Below are 18,969 nucleotides of genomic sequence, written 5' to 3' on the forward strand. Positions count from 1 at the left end.
AACTTAGTGGGTACAGCCTCAGTGTTCACAGTAAACGCACGGTGGAAGTTGCACAGAATTTTCCAAACGTTCAAATTTGCTCAGTCATGAAAGAAAATTGAGGGAACATTGCATACAACACCAGGTGTCGCAGGAAGGCCAAGAAGATCATCAGGGACCTGGGCCACAGCCTGTTTGCCCCACTTCCATCACTCAGACGTGGGTAGTACAGGACCAGTCTGGCTAATAGCTTCTACCTACCCCCAGACCATCAGGCTGCTGAATAGCCCACTTTAGTCATTTATCATGTTAAATAGCCACAACTACAGGAAAACATTCCCCCACTATTAAACCACCGCCACCAGCCTGTACCGTTGACACCAGGTAGGTAGGGCCATGGACTAATGCTGCTTAAGCCAAATTCTGACTCTGCCATCAGCATGATGCTACAGGAACTGGGATTCATTGAACGAGGCAAAGTTTTTCCACTCCTCAATTGTCCACCAGTTGGTGATTGTGTGCCCACTTGAGCCGCCCACATCTTCTTGGTTTTAGCTCGTAGGAGTAGAACCCAGTGTGGTCGTAGCCAATCCGTGACATGAATCTACAAGTTGTGCGTTCCAAGATGCTGTTCTGCACACCACTGATGTATTGCGCCCACAGGACTGCCGCTGACTGGATGTTTTTTGTTTGTTGCACTATTCTTGAAAAACCCTAGACACTGTTGTGTGTGTGAAAAGCGCACACACACACGACAAATCCGCTCAGACAGTTTCAGCTCATGAGCTCCATCAGCAGCAGATTTAATTTAGAATGGAAAATGAATGTTTATGCAACTAATGTTAGTGCATCGAATCACATTGAACCGAATCTCACCGATTCGTTCCTCTAATCAGACCGCATCGTGCCGTTTCAAACTTCAACCTATCGTTCCTGTATCGTATCGGAGCCCATGTATGTAGATACATATTAAATTGTCTTGAAAAGGAATGTTGCACATCCTTAGTAACCATTTTTCTATTTCCTCCAACCCCAGTTGCACTACAACTCCAAGACCATGAAGACTGAGTCACCCAATGCCTCGCGAGGATCCTCCCTCCCCCGCACCCTCTCCAAAGAGTCCAAGCTGTATGGTATGAAAGATAGCGGCCCTCACAACCCTCCCAATGCTGCCCAAAGCAAGACTAACACGCTCCTTCCTCCCCCACCCCCACCTCTACCATCAGGTACTGAGAGCTCTCATTATTACTTGCATGCCCTTTCACCTTCTGTGTTGACCTACAGTAACGCGCCACATCTCCATCATGGCCATAGACATCCTCAATCAACCCACCCAATCAATGTAATGCATGCTTGTGTAGTCGTGTCCAAGGCTTTGATCTGTGAATGTTGAAGACGATTGGCATTTCTGTGTTGGAATGTTTTAAGAATAATTAATGTAATAATTTTGTTTCAGACACGTAGTGGGTGGATAGATAAAGGGGCTGTTTTATTAAAAACTGTTATTCTCCAGATGAAAGAAAACATAAAAGGTGGAACCAGAAAGTTCTGTAAATGAAAGAACATTTGATAAGTTTGTCCCACTATGTGTTTCAGTCCATCACTAGTTAGGTAATGGGTCACACTAAACACAGCATATTGTAATTACCAATGTTGGTGTAAGTAGTGAAGCTTTGTGTGACCCTGTCAAACTCAGATCATGTGTCCTCTGCAGCCAAAGGCAAGGGTAGTGGTGGGGTGAAGACAGCCAAGCTGTACGCCTGGGTGGCCCTTCAGACCCTCCCAGAGGAGATGGTCATCAGCCCTTGTCTTCTGGACTTCCTGGAGAAAGCTTTGGAGACCATTCCAATCACCACTGTGGAAAGGAACTACACTGGTATGTAGGGTCATTTAATTGCAAATCCATCGCCTGTTTGCCGTGGGAGAGAGATGGTTAGAATGGGGTTGCTGGGCCTAAATGACCAACAACATACTAGACCGTTGCTCAAATCTGACCCTGTTTTGTCTGTGTGTGTCTCAGCTGTGAACTCCCAGGAGGAGGACATAGGCCAGTTTGAGCCAGTGGATCCCCTGGAGGAGTCCACCACCTCCCTGGTTTCCTCCACCTCTGCCTACTCCTCCTTCCCTGTGGACGTGGTGGTCTACGTGAGAGTACAGGTAACCTACCTCAAATTGCCCACCTTACTATGGCTCGCAAAGCTCATGTCACTCTGTTCACCATTGTACAATATGAGTGTTTTAAATGAGTATGTTTTGCTGTCACAATGTCCAGACCCTGAGACCCCACACACAAAAGTTTTATAATCTGACTCCATGTCTCTAGCCCTCTCAGATCCGCTTCAGCTGCTTGCCCATGTCCAGAGTAGAATGTATGCTGAAATTACCATCTCTAGACCTGGTATTCTCCTCTAATCGCGGTGAAATGGAGATTCCATCCAGCACCCAACCTACCGACAGCCCACACCCACCCTCCTCCACCCCCCCGAGCCAACACATCCTCAAACCGCCCCCTATGAAAGGAGGTATGGATAGCAATGCACCTGTAAAGCAACCTATAGATGTGTGAGTGGCTGCATTTCATTTTCTAAATCTATCTAGTCCATAATATAACACCTCTTTGATCTAACCTCCAGGTCCCTCCCCATCTCTCGGTAGCCCTCTGGGCCGGACCCGTCACAGCAGCAGCCAGTCAGACCTCACCTCCCCCCCCAGCAACTCCTCAGGGCTCAGCTTCACCGCCTGCATGTCAGACTTCTCTCTCTACGTGTTCCACCCCTACGGTGCAGGGAAACAGAAGTCTGCCGTCACAGGACTGCCCCCAGGCCCAGGACCTCTAGGTATGGAAAAGTGTGGTGAAAGTTTATCATCCTGAAAATGTATTCATATATTCTAAAGCCTAGTTTTATTCCTGTGCATTATAATTGCAGTGTAGTCTACCAACCTCACTGTACAGCATGCCTCATAGTGATACAGGGTTGTTCAGACTTCCATCCGTCAGTGTGTTGCATTATAACAGCGCTATGAAGTCTCCTCTCATATCTGTTCTTTCCTTTAAGGTACAGTGGATGAGGAGCCGTCCTCTGTGACTGGGAGGAAGGATTCCCTCAGCATCAACCTGGAGTTTGTCAAGGTCAGCCTGTCCAGAATGAGACGCACCGGAGGACCCACCTTCATTGAGAGCTTTGTACCTGGCAAGGGAGGCAAGATGGACACCACCCTTATCAATATCTCAGGTGCCCCATCCGCTCTTGGAACAGGTTTAATGGTTGGAAACAGTCTAATCTGAAAGAAGTCTTTGGTCTTCCAAATGGGAATGTTATGTATAGTAACGTCCCAAATTATTGCCACACTTAAAAGAGATGAGCAAAAAATGACTGTATTAAATAAATAATAGGGGTGTAATTGTTTCTTCAATCTCACTGTTCGGTCTGTATTGTGGTTTTGGGTCCACGTTCGGTTTTGGTACTGCGGGAAAATGAAATGCCAATACTTACTGTAGTACATTTTTGTTTTGGCAAAAGACATGAAACTAACCCAAAATATATAAAACTGCTGTGTCTATTAATTGTCCAAACTCACTGCCACTTTCCCACTCTATATTGCGCAATAATTTTCACAAATGCCTTGCTCTACGTCATTCCCAAACATTCTATGAATGTGTGAAAATGTGCTAGCTTGTTTAAAAAATTTTTTTAAAAGATTTCATGTTGCTAAAATGCTGTCAGTTCCACTTTAGTTGAGAAGGTTTTTAGGAAAGCCTTTACATCTACCAAAAGACGGTTGTCATTGGCATCATCGCTAACAGCTACATAGTGGCAGACAAACACACACAGACAGGGGCATTTCCACGCTGTTGCCTTTTCAGAAAGTTGAAGGAAAATACAAATCACTTAAGCATTTTGTTCATGTCTTATTATCATCTTGGTCAAATGAATGAATGTTCTAATAAATTCAATACAGTTAGTTGATTTCCTACTAAGTTCAATAAAAAAAATGATTCTACTGGGAAGCCGAAATGTTCCCAAACTGGAGATTTAAACGATGATGGAGGATCCTCCAATTCTGGTTTATCAACCCCACCATTCGCCTTGGTACAGAACTAGTTCCCGGCTGCGCCTCACAAAAGGATAGTTTGAAATGTGCAAATTAAGATTACTGTTTTGATTACAACGTGCGCATAGGATTCTAGTTGTTTTAATGGAATAGACTACAATGTTTTTTTTGCACAGATTTACTCGGCATACAATGCAGTGTAGGCATAGACTATAGGCTTAGTGTTTTTAATTTTGGATATATACACATTCGGTACTGTTACACCTGTAATAAATAATACAAATACTAAGCCATATTGTATGCTTAATATTATTTTATACTAATATAATTGCTCAGATAAAGATATTTTGTTTATAAGTAAAAATCAAATAAAATGTCAAATAAAATTGTATTAGTCACATGTCCCGAATACAACAGGTGTAGTAGACCTTACAGTGAAATGCTTACTTACGAGCCACTAACCAACAATGCAGTTTTAAAAAATCCGGATAAGAATAAGAAATAAAAGTATCAAGTAATTAAAGAGCAGCAGTAGAATAACAATAGCAAGACTATATGTGGGGGGGGGATACTGGTATAGAGTCAATGTGCAGGGGCACAGGTTAGTTGAGGTAATATGTATATGTAGGTAGAATTATTAAAGTGACTTTGCATAGATGATAACAGAGTATAGGGGGGGGGGGCAATGCAAATAGTCTGGTAAGCCATTTGATAAGATGTTCAGTAGTCTTATGGCTTGGGGGTAGAAGCTGTTTAGAAGCCTCTTGTACTTAGACTTGGCGCTCCGGTACCGCTTGCCATGCGGTAGCAGAGAGAACAGTCTATGACTGGGGTGGCTGGGGTCTTTGACAATTTTTAGGGCCTTCCTCTGACACCGCCTGGTATAGAGGTCCTGGATGGCAGGAAGCTTGGCCCCAGTGATGTACTAGGCCATTCACACTACCTTCTGTAGTGCCTTGTGGTCAGAGGCAGAGCAGTTGCCATACCAGGTAGTGATGCAACCAGTCAGGATGCTCTCGATGGTGCAGCTGTCGAACCTTTTGAGGATCTGAGGACCCATGCCAAATCTTTTCAGTCTCCTAAGGGGGAATAGGTTTTGTCCTGCCCTCTTCACGACTCTTGGTGTGCTTGGACCATGTTAGTTTGTTGGTGATGTGGACACCAAAGAACTTGAAACTCTCAACCTGCTCCACTGCAGCCCCGTCGATGGGAATGGGGGCATGCTCGGTCCTCTTATTCCTGTTGTCCACAATCATCTCCTTTGTCTTGATCACGTTGAGGGAGAGGTTGTTGTCCTGGTACCACACGGCCAGGTCTCTGACCTCCTCCCTAATGGCTGTCTCGTCGTTGTCGGTGGTCAGTCCTACCACTGTTGTGTCGAATCAAATCACATTTTATTTGTCACATACACATGGTTAGCAGATGTTAATGTGAGTGTAGGGAAATGCTTGTGCTTCTAGTTCCGACCATGCAGTAATATCTAAGTAATCTAACCTAACAATTTCACAACAACTACCTTATACACACAAGCGTACAGTATGTACAGTGCATTGCGAAAGTATTCGGCCCCCTTGAACTTTGCAACCTTTTGCCACATTTCAGGCTTCAAACATAAAGATATAAAACTGTATTTTTTTGTGAAGAATCAACAACAAGTGGGACACAATCATGAAGTGGAACGACATTTATTGGATATTTCAAACTTTTTTAACAAATCAAAAACTGAAAAATTGGGCGTGCAAAATTATTCAGCCCCCTTAAGTTAATACTTTGTAGCGCCACCTTTTGCTGCGATTACAGCTGTAAGTCGCTTGGGGTATGTCTCTATCAGTTTTGCACATCGAGAGACTGAAATTTTTTCCCATTCCTCCTTGCAAAACAGCTCGAGCTCAGTGAGGTTGGATGGAGAGCATTTGTGAACAGCAGTTTTCAGTTCTTTCCACAGATTCTCGATTGGATTCAGGTCTGGACTTTGACTTGGCCATTCTAACACCTGGATATGTTTATTTTTGAACCATTCCATTGTAGATTTTGCTTTATGTTTTGGATCATTGTCTTGTTGGAAGACAAATCTCCGTCCCAGTCTCAGGTCTTTTGCAGACTCCATCAGGTTTTCTTCCAGAATGGTCCTGTATTTGGCTCCATACATCTTCCTATCAATTTTAACCATCTTCCCTGTCCCTGCTGAAGAAAAGCAGGCCCAAACCATGATGCTGCCACCACCATGTTTGACAGTGGGGATGGTGTGTTCAGCTGTGTTGCTTTTACGCCAAACATAACGTTTTGCATTGTTGCCAAAAAGTTCAATTTTGGTTTCATCTGACCAGAGCACCTTCTTCCACATGTTTGGTGTGTCTCCCAGGTGGCTTGTGGCAAACTTTAAACGACACTTTTTATGGATATCATTAAGAAATGGCTTTCTTCTTGCCACTCTTCCATAAAGGCCAGATTTGTGCAATATACGACTGATTGTTGTCCTATGGACAGAGTCTCCCACCTCAGCTGTAGATCTCTGCAGTTCATCCAGAGTGATCATGGGCCTCTTGGCTGCATCTCTGATCAGTCTTATCCTTGTATGAGCTGAAAGTTTAGAGGGACGGCCAGGTCTTGGTAGATTTGCAGTGGTCTGATACTCCTTCCATTTCAATATTATCGCTTGCACAGTGCTCCTTGGGATGTTTAAAGCTTGGGAAATCTTTTTGTATCCAAATCCGGCTTTAAACTTCTTCACAACAGTATCTCGGACCTGCCTGGTGTGTTCCTTGTTCTTCATGATGCTCTCTGCGCTTTTAACGGACCTCTGAGACTATCACAGTGCAGGTGCATTTATACGGAGACTTGATTACACACAGGTGGATTGTATTTATCATCATTAGTCATTTAGGTCAACATTGGATCATTCAGAGATCCTCACTGAACTTCTGGAGAGAGTTTGCTGCACTGAAAGTAAAGGGGCTGAATAATTTTGCACACCCAATTTTTCAGTTTTTGATTTGTTAAAAAAGTTTGAAATATCCAATAAATGTCGTTCCACTTCATGATTGTGTCCCACTTGTTGTTGATTCTTCACAAAAAAAATACAGTTTTATATCTTTATGTTTGAAGCCTGAAATGTGGCAAAAGGTTGCAAAGTTCAAGGGGGCCGAATACTTTCGCAATGCACTGTACATATGAGATGAGTAATGTAGGGTATGTAAACATAATATAAAGTGGCATTGTTTAAAGTGGCTAGTGATACATTTATTACATCAATTTTTCCATTATTAAAGTGGCTGGAGTTGAGTCAGTATGTTGACAGCAGCCACTCAATGTTAGTGATGGCTGTTTAACAGTCTGATGGCCTTGAGATAGAAGCTGTTTTTCAGTTTCTTGGTCCCCGCTTTGATGCACCTGTACTGACCTCACCATCTGGATGATAGCGGGGTGAACAGGCAGTGGCTCGGGTGGTTGTTGCCCTTGATGATTTTTTTGACCTTCCTGTGACATTGGGTGGTGTAGGTGTCCTGGAGGGCAGATAGTTTGCACCCGGTGATACGTTGTGCAGACCTCACCACCCTCTGGAGAGCCTTATGGTTATGGGCGGAGCAGCTGCCGTACCAGGGGTTGATACAGCCCGACAGGATGCTCTCGATTGTGCATCTGTGAAAGTTTGTGTGTTTTTGGTGACAAGCTGAATTTCTTCAGCCTCCTGAGATTGCTGCGCCTTCTTCACCACGCTGTCTGTGTGGGTGGACTATTTCAATTTGTCTGTGATTTGTACGCCGAGGAACTTAAAACTTTCCACCCTCTCCACTACTGTCCCATCAATGTGGATAGGGGGCTGCTCCCTCTGCTGTTTCCTGAAGTCCACGATCATCTCCTTTGTTTTGTTGACATTGAGTGTGAGGTTATTGTCCTGACACCACACTCCGAGGGCCCTCACCTCCTCCCTGTAGACCGTCAAGTCGTTGTTGATAATCAAGCCTGCCATGGTAGTGTCTTCTGCAAACTTGATGATTGAGTTGGAGGCGTGCATGGCCAGGGAGTACAGGAGAGGGCTGAGAACGCACCCTTGTGGGGACCCAGTGTTGAGGATCAGCGGGCTGGAGATGTTGTTACCTACCCTCACCACCTGGGGGTGGCTCGTCAGGAAGTCCAAGACCCAGTTGCACAGGGCGGGGTCGAGACCCAGGGTCTCGAGCATAATCACGAGTTTGGAGGGTACTATGGTGTTACATGCTGAGCTGTAATTGATGAACAGCATTCTTACATAAGTATTCCTCTTGTCCAGATGGGTTAGGGCAGTGTGCAGTATGATGGCGATTGCGTCGTCTGTGGACCTATTGGGGCGGTAAGCAAATTGGAGTGGGTCTAGGGTGTCAGGTAGGGTGGAGGTGATATGGTCCTTGACTAGTCTCTCAAAGCACTTGATGATGACGGAAGTGAGTGCTACAGGGCGGTAGTCATTTAGCTCAGTTACCTTAGCTTTCTTGGGAACAGGAACAATGGTGGCCCTCTTGAAGCATGTGGGAACAGCAGCCTGGGATAAGGATTGATTGAATATGTCCGTAAACACACCAGCCAGCTGGTCTGCGCATGCTCTGAGAACGTGGCCGGAGATGCCGTCTGGGCCTGCAGCCTTTCGAGGGTTAACATGTTTAAATGTTTTACTCACGGTGGCTGCAGTGAAGGAAAGCACACACGTTTTGGTTGCGGGCCGTGTCAGTGGCACTGTATTGTCCTCAAAGCGATTAAATAAGTTGTTTAGTCTGTCTGGGAGCAAGACATCGTGGTCCGCGACGTGGCTGGTTTTTCTTTTGTAGTCCGTGATTGACTGTAGACCCTGCCCACATACCTCTCGTGTCTGAGCCGTTGAATTGCGACTCCACTTTGTCTCTATACTGACGCTTAGCTTGTTTGATTGCCTTACGGAGGGAATAGCTACACTGTTTGTATTCGGTCATGTTTCCGGCCAACTTGCCCTGATTAAAAGCAGTGGTTCGCGCTTTCAGTTTTGCGCGAATGCTGAGATCAATCCACGGTTTCTAGTTGGGGAATGTTTTAATAGTCGCTGTGGGTTCAACATCACTGATGCACTTGCTAATAAACTCGCTCACCGAATCAGCATATTCATCAATGTTGTTGTTCGACGTTATGCGGAACATATCCCAGTCCACGTGATCGAAGCAATCTTGAACCGTGGAATCCGATTGGTCAGACCAGCGTTGAACAGACCTGAGCGCGGGTGCTTCCTGTTTTAGTCTCTGTCTATAGGCTGGGAGCAATTTTCCACCATAATTTGCAAAGAAATTCATTAAAAATCCTACAATGTGATTTTCTGGATTTTCTTTTCTCATTTTGTCTGTCATAGTTGAAGTGTACCTATGATGAAAATTACAGGCCTCTCTCATCTGACTAAGTGGCTGACTAAATACTTTTTTGCCCCACTGTATATCTTGCTAAGCCCTCTGACGTACCATCAAACAGGCAAAGCGCCAATACAGGACTAATATTTAATCATGCTACACCGTCTCCGACACTCGTCGGATGTGGCAGGACCTGCAAACTATTACAGACTACAAAGGGAAGCACAGCCGTGAGCTGCCCAGTGACACGAGCCTACCAGACGAGCTAAATCACTTCTATGCTCGCTTCGAGGCAAGCAACACTGAGGCATGTATGAGAGAACTGTGTGATCACGCTCTCAGTAGCCAACGTGAGTAAGACCTTTAAACAGGTCAACATTCACAAGGCCGCTGACCAACTGGCAGGTGTCTTCACTGACATTTTCAACATGTCCCTGATTGAGTCTGCAATACCAACATGCTTCAAGCAGACCACCATAGTCCCTGTGCCCAAGAACACTAAGGTAACCTGCCTAAATGACTACAGACCCATAGCACTCAGGTCCATAGCCATGAAGTTCTTTGAAAGGCTGGTCATGGCTCACATTACCACCATTATCCCAGAAACCCTAGACCCACTCCAATTTGCATACCACTCAAACAGACTCCACACTGCCCTTTCCCACTTGGACAAAAGGAACACCTACGTGAGAATGCTATTCATTGACTACAGCTCAGCGTTCAACACCATAGTGTCCTCAAAGCTCATCAGTAAGCTAAGGACCCTGGGACCAAACACCTCCCTCTGTAACTGGATCCTGCACTTCCTGACAGGCAGCCCCCAGGTGGTGTTGGTAGGTAGCAACACATCTGCCAAGCTGATCCTCAACGCTGGAGCCCATCAGGGGTGCGTGCTCAGTCCCCTCCTGTACTCCCTGTTCACCCATGACTGCATGGCCAGGCATGACTCCAACACCATCATTAAGTTTGCAGACGACACAACAGTGGTAGGCCATCACTGCCTTGTACGGCAACTGCTCGGCCTCCAACCACAAGGCACTACAGAGGATAATCACTGGGGCTAAGCTGCCTGCCACCGAGGACCTCGACACTAGGCGGTATCAGAGGAAGGCCCTAAAAATGGTCAAATACCCCAGCCACCACTTGCCATGCTACCTCATGGTTCCTGGAGCGCCAAGTCTAGGAACAAAAGGCTTCTCAACAGCTTTTACACCCACGCCATAAGACTCCTGAACAGGTGATCAAATGGCTACCCAGACTATTTGCATTGTGTCCCGCCAACCCCCACCCGCCAACCCCCTCTTTTACGCTGCTGCTACTCTCTGTTTATCATCTATGTATAGTCACTTTAACTATACCTACATGTGCATATTACCTCAATTAGCCCGACTAACCGGTGCCCCCGTACATTGACTCTGTACCGGTACCACCTGTATATAGCCTTGCTACTGCTATTTTCACTGTCATTTTACTGCTTGTTTTTTTTATTTCTTTACTTATCTAATGTTTAGCTAATACCTATTTTTTTACTTAAAAATTGCAGTGTTGGTCAGGGCTTGGAAGTAAGCATTTCACTGTTGTATTCGGCTCACGTGACAAATAAACTTTAATTTGAATTATGGATGGTAACCGTGAACGAACCAAAAAGATATTGTCTTTATACATACATTTTTAGGAGAAGGGGGATTCAACTTTATATATATACAGTGCATTCGGAAAGTATTCAGACCTCTTCCTTTTTTTCCACATAATCTTACGTTACAGCCTTAATCTAAAATGTATTAAATAAAACATTTTCCTCATCAATCTTCACACAATAACCCATAATGACAAAGCGAAAACTGTTTTTTGTATTTAAAAAAATAACAAATACCTTAAAATACCTAATAAAGTATTCAGACCCTTTGCTATGATATTCGAAATTGAGCTCATGTGCATCCTGTTTCCATTGATCATCCTTGAGATGTTTCTACAACTTAATTGAGACTTAAGAGTGCACCTGTGGCAAATTCAATTGACTGTGTGTCAGAGCAAAGACCAAGCCATGAGGTCGAAGCAGGATTGTGTCGAGGTACAGATCTGAGGAAGGGTACCAAAAAATGCCTGCAGTATTGAAGGTCCCCAAGAACACCTGAGGCCTCCATCATTCTTAAATGGAAGAAGTTTGGAACCATCAAGACTCTTCCTAAAGCTGGCCGCTCGGCCAAACTGAGCAATCGGGGGAGAAAGGCCTTGGTCAGAGAGGTGACCAAGAACCCGATGGTCACTCTGACAGAGCTCCATGAGTAACTCTGTGGAGATGGGAAAACCTTCCACAAAGGGAAAGGGGGATACCTAGTCAGTTGTACAACTGAATGCCTTCAACTGAAATGTGTCTTCTGCATTTAACCCAACCCCTCTGAATCAGAGAGGTGTGGGGGGCTGTCTTAGAAGGACAACCATCTCTGCAGCACTCCATCGATCAGGCCTGTATGGTAGAGTGGGAAGACAGAAGCCACTCCTCAGTAAAAGGCACATGACAGCCTGCTTGGAGTTAGCCAAAAGGCACCTAAAAGACTCTCGGAACATGAGAAACCAGATTCTCTGGTCTGATGAAACCAAGATTGAACTCTTTTGCCTGAATTCCAAGCGTCACGTCTGGAGGAAACCTGGCACCACCCCTACGGTGAAGCGTGGTGGTGGCAGCATCATGCTGTGGGGATGTTTTTCAACAGCAGGGATTGAGAGACTAGTCAGGATCAAGGGAAAGATGAACGGCGCAAAGTACAGAGAGATCCTTAATGAAAACCTCCAGAGCGCTCAGGACCTCAGACTGGGGCGTAGGTTACCTTCCAACAGGACAACGACCCTAAGCACACAGCCAAGATAAAGCAGGAGTGGCTTCGGGACTAGTCTCAATGTCCTTGAGTGGCCCAGCCAGAGCCCGAACTTGAACCCGATCGAACATCTGTAGAGAGACCTGAAAATAGCTGTGCAGCAACGCTCCACATCCAACCTGACAGAGCTTGAAAGGATCTGCAGAGAAGAGTGGGTGAAACTCCTCAAATATATGTGCGCCAAGCTAGTAGCGTCATACCCAAGAAGACTTGAGGCTGTAATCGCTGCCAAAGCAATTCCATAATCGTCACAGCCCTACATCCAACATAGTTTAGTATTTGTAATATTTTGAATGTGACTGTATATCTTGTCACTAAAGCTGATCCATTTTGATCAATTAATTCCCCTCCACAAAAACTTAGATTCCTGGCCAACTTTGAGTGTTTTTTCTCTCTCTTTTCAGCTGTGTGTGACATTGGCTCGGCCTCCTTTAAGTATGATATGCGGAGGCTAAGTGAGATCCTGGCCTTCCCCAGAGCCTGGTACCGGCGCAGCATCGCCAGACGCCTCTTCCTGGGAGACCAGACCATCAACATGCCAACAGGTTGGGATGTTGGGAAATACACACCTCCTTAATAGGCCTTTGCACACTTATGGCTCCATTTTCCTCATGCAATAATTGATCAACATTTTTACTCTGTTCCCTTTCAATCTCCAACTCTGCTAATGTCGGTGACCTTTAAAACAGTATGCATTTTTCCCAAATCTGTGTTTACATTAGAAAATATGCCCTTTACCTCAACCTGCTTCTCTCCTCCAGCCTCGGGTCCTACCACCCCGGACTCTGTAGAGAACATGACCCAGCACCTGTCACCAGAATCCAGCCGTAAAGCCTACTGGAGGACCTGGGATGGTAGCACTGGGCAGTACATGCCTCAGTCCCCCAACGTGTTCTCTGACCACTCCACTGGGAGTAACATGTCCCCCGGGGGCCTGTCCTCCCACCTCAAGTCCCCAGCCCCCGGACGCACCAGGAGCGTCTCTGATTCCTCCGCCCCCAGAAGAGGTACCAGCTCAAAAATGAGTGCTCAACAGCACCGAGGAACGACACGATCGGATTAAAGCGGTGTTATAGCTGTTTTTTTTAGCTTAGTGTAGAGATTATTTTCACAACGTAGGCTTAAAATGCAGTAGGAATAATGAATGAATACTATATCCCTCATTTATACTTGAGCTAGTGTGTACTCTTTGACACTTTTAGATTAGGGTTAACTCTCTCTAATTTAGACATACAGTGGGGAGAGCAAGTATTTGATACACTGCCGATTTTGCAGGTTTTCTTACTTACCAAGCATGTAGAGGTCTGTAATTTTTATCATAGGTACACTTCAACTGTGAGAGACGGAATCTAAAACAAAAATCCAGAAAATCACATTGTATGATTTTGAAGTAATTAATTAGCATTTTATTGCATGACAAACAGTGAGGTCAAAAAAGTATTTAGTCAGCCACCAATTGTGCAAGTTCTCCCACTTAAAAAGATGAGATACGCCTGTAATTTTCATCATAGATACACTTCAACTATGACAGACAAAATTAGAAAGAAAATCACATTGTAGATTTTTAATGAATTTATTTGCAAATTATGGTGGAAAATAAGTATTTGGTCAATAACAAAAGTTTATCTCAATACTTTGTTATATACCCTTTGTTGGCAATGACAGAGGTCAAACATTTTCTGTAAGTCTTCACAAGGTTTTCACACACTGTTGCTGGTATTTTGGCTCATTCCTCCATGCAGATCTCCTCTAGAGCAGTGATGTTTTGGGGCTGTTGCTGGGCAACACGGACTTTCAACACCCTCCAAAGATTTTCTATGGGGTTGAGATCTGGAGACTGGCTAGGCCACTCCAGGACCTTGAAATGCTTCTTACGAAGCCACTCCTTCGTTGCCCAGGCAGTGTGTTTGGGATCATTGTCATGCTGAAAGACCCAGCCACGTTTCATCTTCAATGCCCTTGCTGATGGAAGGAGGTTTTCACTCAAAATCTCACGATACATGGCCCCATTCAATCTTTCCTTTACATGGATCAGTCGTCCTGGTCCCTTTGCAGAAATACAGCCCCAAAGCATGATGTTTCCACCCCCATGCTTCACAGTAGGTATGGTGTTCTTTGGATGCAACTCAGCATTCTTTGTCCTCCAAACACGACGAGTTGAGTTTTTACCAAAAAGTTATATTTTGGTATCATCTGACCATATGACATTCTCACAATATTCTTCTGGATCATCCAAATGCTCTCTAGCAAACTTCAGACGGGCCTGGACATGTACTGGCTTAAGCAGGGGGACACGTCTGGCACTACAGGATTTGAGTCCCTGGCTGCGTAGTGTTTTACTGATGGTAGACTTTGTTACTTTGGTCCCAGCTCTCTGCAGTCCATTCACTAGGTCCCCCCGTGTGGTTCTGGGATTTTTGCTTGTATGTCTTCCATTTCCTAATAATTGCTCCCACAGTTGATTTATTCAAACCAAGCTGCTTACCTATTGCAGATTCAGTCTTCCCAGCCTTGTGCAGGTCTACCATTTTGTTTCTGGTGTCCTTTGACAGCTCTTTGGTCTTGGCCATAGTGGAGTTTGGAGTGTGACTGTTTGAGGTTGTGGACAGGTGTCTTTTATACTGATAACAAGTTCAAACAGTTGCCATTAATACAGGTAACGAGTGGAGCACAGAGGAGCCTCTTAAAGAAGAAGTTACAGGTCTGTGAGAGCCAGAAATCTTGCTTGTAGGTGACCAAATATTTATTTTCCACCATAATTTGCAAATAATTTCATTAAATCCTACAATGTGATTTTCTGGATTTTTTTTCTCATTTTGTCTGTCATAGTTGAAGTGTACCTATGATGAAAATTACAGGCCTCTCTCATCTTTTTAAGTGGGAGAACTTGCACAATTGGTGGCTGACTAAATACTTTTTTGCCCCACTGTAAGTATTTGATCACCTACCAACCAGTAGGATTTCCGGCACCTGTTAGTTTTTCTTTAAGAGGTCCTCCTGTTCTCCACTCATTACCTGTATTAACTGCACCTGTTTGACCTCGTTACCTGTATAAAAAACACCTGTCCACACACTCAATCAAACAGACTCCAACCTCTTCACATTGGCCAAGACCAGAGAGCTATGTAAGGACATCAGGGATAAAATTGTAGACCTGCACAAGGCTGGGATGGGCTACAGGACAATAGACAAGCAGCTTGGTGAGAAGGCAACAACTGTTGGCGCAATTATTAGAAAATGGAAGAAGTTCAAGATGACGGTCAATCACCCTCGGTCTGGGGCTCCATGCAAGATCTCACCTCGTGGGGCATCAATGATCATGAGGAAGGTGAGGGATCAGCCCAGAACTACACGGCAGGACCTGGTCAATGACCTGAAGAGAGCTGGGACCACAGTCTCAAAGAAAAGCATTAGTAACACACTATGCCGTCATGGATTAAAATCCTGCAGCGCACGCAAGGTCCCCCTGCTCAAGTCAGCTTATGTCCAGGCCCGTCTGAAGTTTGCCAATGACCATCTGGATGACTCAGAGGAGAAATGGGAGACGGTCATGTGGTCTGATGAGACAAAAATAGAGCTTTTTGGTCTAAACTCCACTCGCCGTGTTTGTAGGAAGAAGAAGGCTGAGTACAACCCCAAGAACGCCATCCCAACAGGGAAGCATGGAGGAGGAAACATCATTCTTTGGGGATGCTTTTCTGCAAAGGGGACAGGACGACTGCACCGTTTTGAGGGGAGGATGGATGGGGGCATGTATCGCGAGATCTTGGCCAACAACCTCCTTCACCTCAGTAAGAGCATTGAAAATGGGTCGTGGCTGGGTCTTCCAGCAAGACCCAGCCAGCCAGGGCAACTAAGGAGTGGCTCCGTAAGAAGCATCTCAAGGTCCTGGAGTGGCCTAGCCAGTCTCCAGACCTGAACCCAATAGAAAATCTTTGGAGGGAGCTGAAAGTCCGTATTTCCCAGTGACAGCCCCGAAACCTGAAGGATCTGGAGAAGGTCTGTATGGAGGAGTGGGCAAAAATCCCTGCTGCAGTGTGTGCAAACCTGGTCAAGAACTACAGGAAACTTATGATCTCTGTAATTGCATGCAAAGGTTTCTGTACCAAATATTAAGTTCTGCTTTTCTGATGTATCAAATACTTATGTCATGCAAATTAATTACTTCAAAATCATACAATGCGATTTTCTGGATTTTTGTTTTGGATTCCGTCTCTCACAGTTGAAGTGTACCTATGATAAAAATTACAGACCACTACATACTTTGTAAGTAGGAAAACCTGCAAAATCGGCAGTGTATCAAATACTTGTTCTCCCCACTGTAGCTTTGGGGAGAATGCCGTTACATCATACATTTCCCTTCCATATAGATTCTGTGACCAAGACGTCCACGCCGTCGTTCAATAAAAACGGCAAGGCAGCCGGCCCCCAAGGGACTCCATGGGAGACACTAGTGGTGTTCGCCATCAACCTGAAGCAGCTCAACGTCCAGATGAACATGAGCAATGTCATGGGCAACAACACGTAGGTCTCCCTTTTTCCCCTCTCACGCAACACAATCTACTCTACTCCAGGGCTCTCCAACCCTATTCCTGGAGAGCTACCATCCTGTAGTTTAAGCTCCAACCCCAGTTGTGATTAACCTGATTCAGCTTATTTACAAACTAATTATAAAAATCAGGTGCGTTAGATTAGGGTTGGAGTAAAAACCAGCAGGACAGTAGCTCTCCAGGAACAGGGTTCGAGAGCCTTGTTCCACACGCTAGGGGCCAGTTTCAGTACACAGTCTATTCCATCTAATTCATATCAGCACATTACCTAATGTTTATATCTGCAGGGGTTAAAGTTCTCTGTCACTGCAATGAATTTCCGTGATATGGGTTCTGGAGAGGCAATACAAATATCCGGGGAGATATATTCCCGATGTTCAGATGAGGGGAATTATATAGTCTATAATGCGCCCCACAGCAGCGCTCAACTCAGACACCGGTGTGTAGCCTACTGTAGCTGCTGGCAAATGAAAGCAGTTTTGGCATGTGTTTTAAAAAAACTGGGGATCCCAGTTTTACATTGCAATTATTTCTCTACTCCTTCAATTTCGTTATTTGCTATTGTTTTACAAATGCATTTTTACAACCGGAATTTCAAGCATGGTTTAGGCGCAGCTGCACAACAGAGCTCTTAAAGGGGGGAAATGTCGTCTTAAAAGGGCAACGACATACTTTCTAATAGAGACAAACAAAAAATTATCATTATTTCAATATTCATATTTATAATAAAATAATAATACTTTTTTAAAAATACAAACAGGATGTTGTGTCCAATGGGGTAAATGCAGATAGGCTGAAGCATGGGGTTTGTCTATGTAAATTGAATATAGGCACTATGCTTCATAAGTTGGGCTGCAGGTGATGATGCTTATTGCTAATAGCACATCTAATAATATAGGCCATGCATAAGCTATATGCATGGTCCAATATGCTAAAATAATCTCAGTCCTTTTAAATAGGACCCCGGGTAGGACCCTGGAACCCCTAAGCAAAGGGACTGGAATTTGTCACGCTCGTAGTTTATACATGTACAAAATTATCATCTTTCCCTTAACCTCTTGGATGTAAAGTCCTCTGTTTAGGGGACTTGCGTAGTTCTGCTAGTGTTATGTGGGATGTGAAATCTCAAACCACTTGAAACTGGGATGTCCCTCCTACCATTTAATTCGCTCTTCTGACTGTCCAAGCACATGCCTGCAAGCCTTACGTCCTAGCGTAGCAGGGGCAAGTGGTTTCATCACTGTAGCACATTCAGCGCTTGATTTATAGCCATTAATCTAAAATAATTCATAGATTTTAAACAAAAAAAACACTTTCTGTTTGTCATAGACAGACAATATTAATATGAGATGAAAGGCAAGTTCCTAAGGAGTTCAGGGAGATGTTCACAGTGATGTGGGCAGACGTTTTGATCGAGAGACCTTTCGAAAATATGCACATTTTCTCTAACACTAAACATACAAATATGTATTTTACAGTTAGTTATAAGGTGAAATATTATAGTTAGTCGTTTTATAATTTGATTATACTACATTTAGAAAGCATATAAGTAATTTCAAGCCTTATTCGTACAGTTTTGTTGAATAGGAAATACATCATATAAAATATTTCGTATTTTTATTGTATTTGTACTGTGTACTTGAGCTTGTGCCCTCATGATAAATAACTACATTTTTGATTTACATTTAGTTACATTTAACTGGTTTAAGGTATGATGGCCATGACATGAAAGAGGAGGGGTCTTTGACCATTTTTAGGGCCTTCCTCTGACACCGCCTGGTGTAGAGGTCCTGGATGCCAGGCAGCTTAGCCCCAGTGATGTACTGGGTCATATGCACTACCCTCTGTAGTGCCTTGCGGTCGGAGGCCGAGCAATTGCCGTACCAGGCAGTGATGCAACCATGCTCTCGATGGTGCAGCTGTAGAACATTTTGAGGATCTCAGGACCCATTCCAAATTTGTTTTGTTTCCTGGGGGGGAATAGGCTTTGTCGTACCCTCTTCACGACTGCCTTGGTGTGTTTGGACCATTCTAGTTTGTTGTTGATGTGGACACCAAGGAACTTGAAGCTGTCAACCTGCTCCACTACAGCCCCATCGATGAGAATGGGGGCGTGCTCGGTCCTCCTTTTCCTGTAGTCCACAATCATCTCCTTAGTCTTGGTTA

At 44.5% G+C, this 18,969-nt stretch overlaps 1 protein-coding gene across 40 annotated transcripts in view; it reads left to right on the forward strand.

The window, feature by feature from the left end:
* Positions 1-18,969, forward strand: part of LOC110497798 (bridge-like lipid transfer protein family member 1) — a 126,761-nt gene that overhangs the window by 100,454 nt on the left and 7,338 nt on the right. For 20 of the 40 annotated variants that reach the window (XM_021574170.3, XM_036954762.2, XM_036954766.2 and 17 more), the window contains 9 exons: positions 1,016-1,205; positions 1,676-1,855; positions 2,000-2,136; positions 2,303-2,501; positions 2,613-2,816; positions 3,036-3,212; positions 12,658-12,798; positions 13,015-13,260; positions 16,624-16,777. In XM_021574170.3, the coding sequence (XP_021429845.3) occupies positions 1,016-1,205; positions 1,676-1,855; positions 2,000-2,136; positions 2,303-2,501; positions 2,613-2,816; positions 3,036-3,212; positions 12,658-12,798; positions 13,015-13,260; positions 16,624-16,777 (1,628 nt within the window). The remainder of the gene's footprint in view (positions 1-1,015; positions 1,206-1,675; positions 1,856-1,999; positions 2,137-2,302; positions 2,502-2,612; positions 2,817-3,035; positions 3,213-12,657; positions 12,799-13,014; positions 13,261-16,623; positions 16,778-18,969) is intronic. The other 20 variants (XM_036954759.2, XM_090211164.1, XM_090211175.1 and 17 more) reach the window with 2 other exon arrangements.

The sequence above is a fragment of the Oncorhynchus mykiss genome, chromosome 19 (assembly GCF_057628025.1).
Source record: "Oncorhynchus mykiss isolate SJ-2025 chromosome 19, ASM5762802v1, whole genome shotgun sequence".
Classification (NCBI taxonomy): domain Eukaryota; kingdom Metazoa; phylum Chordata; class Actinopteri; order Salmoniformes; family Salmonidae; genus Oncorhynchus; species Oncorhynchus mykiss.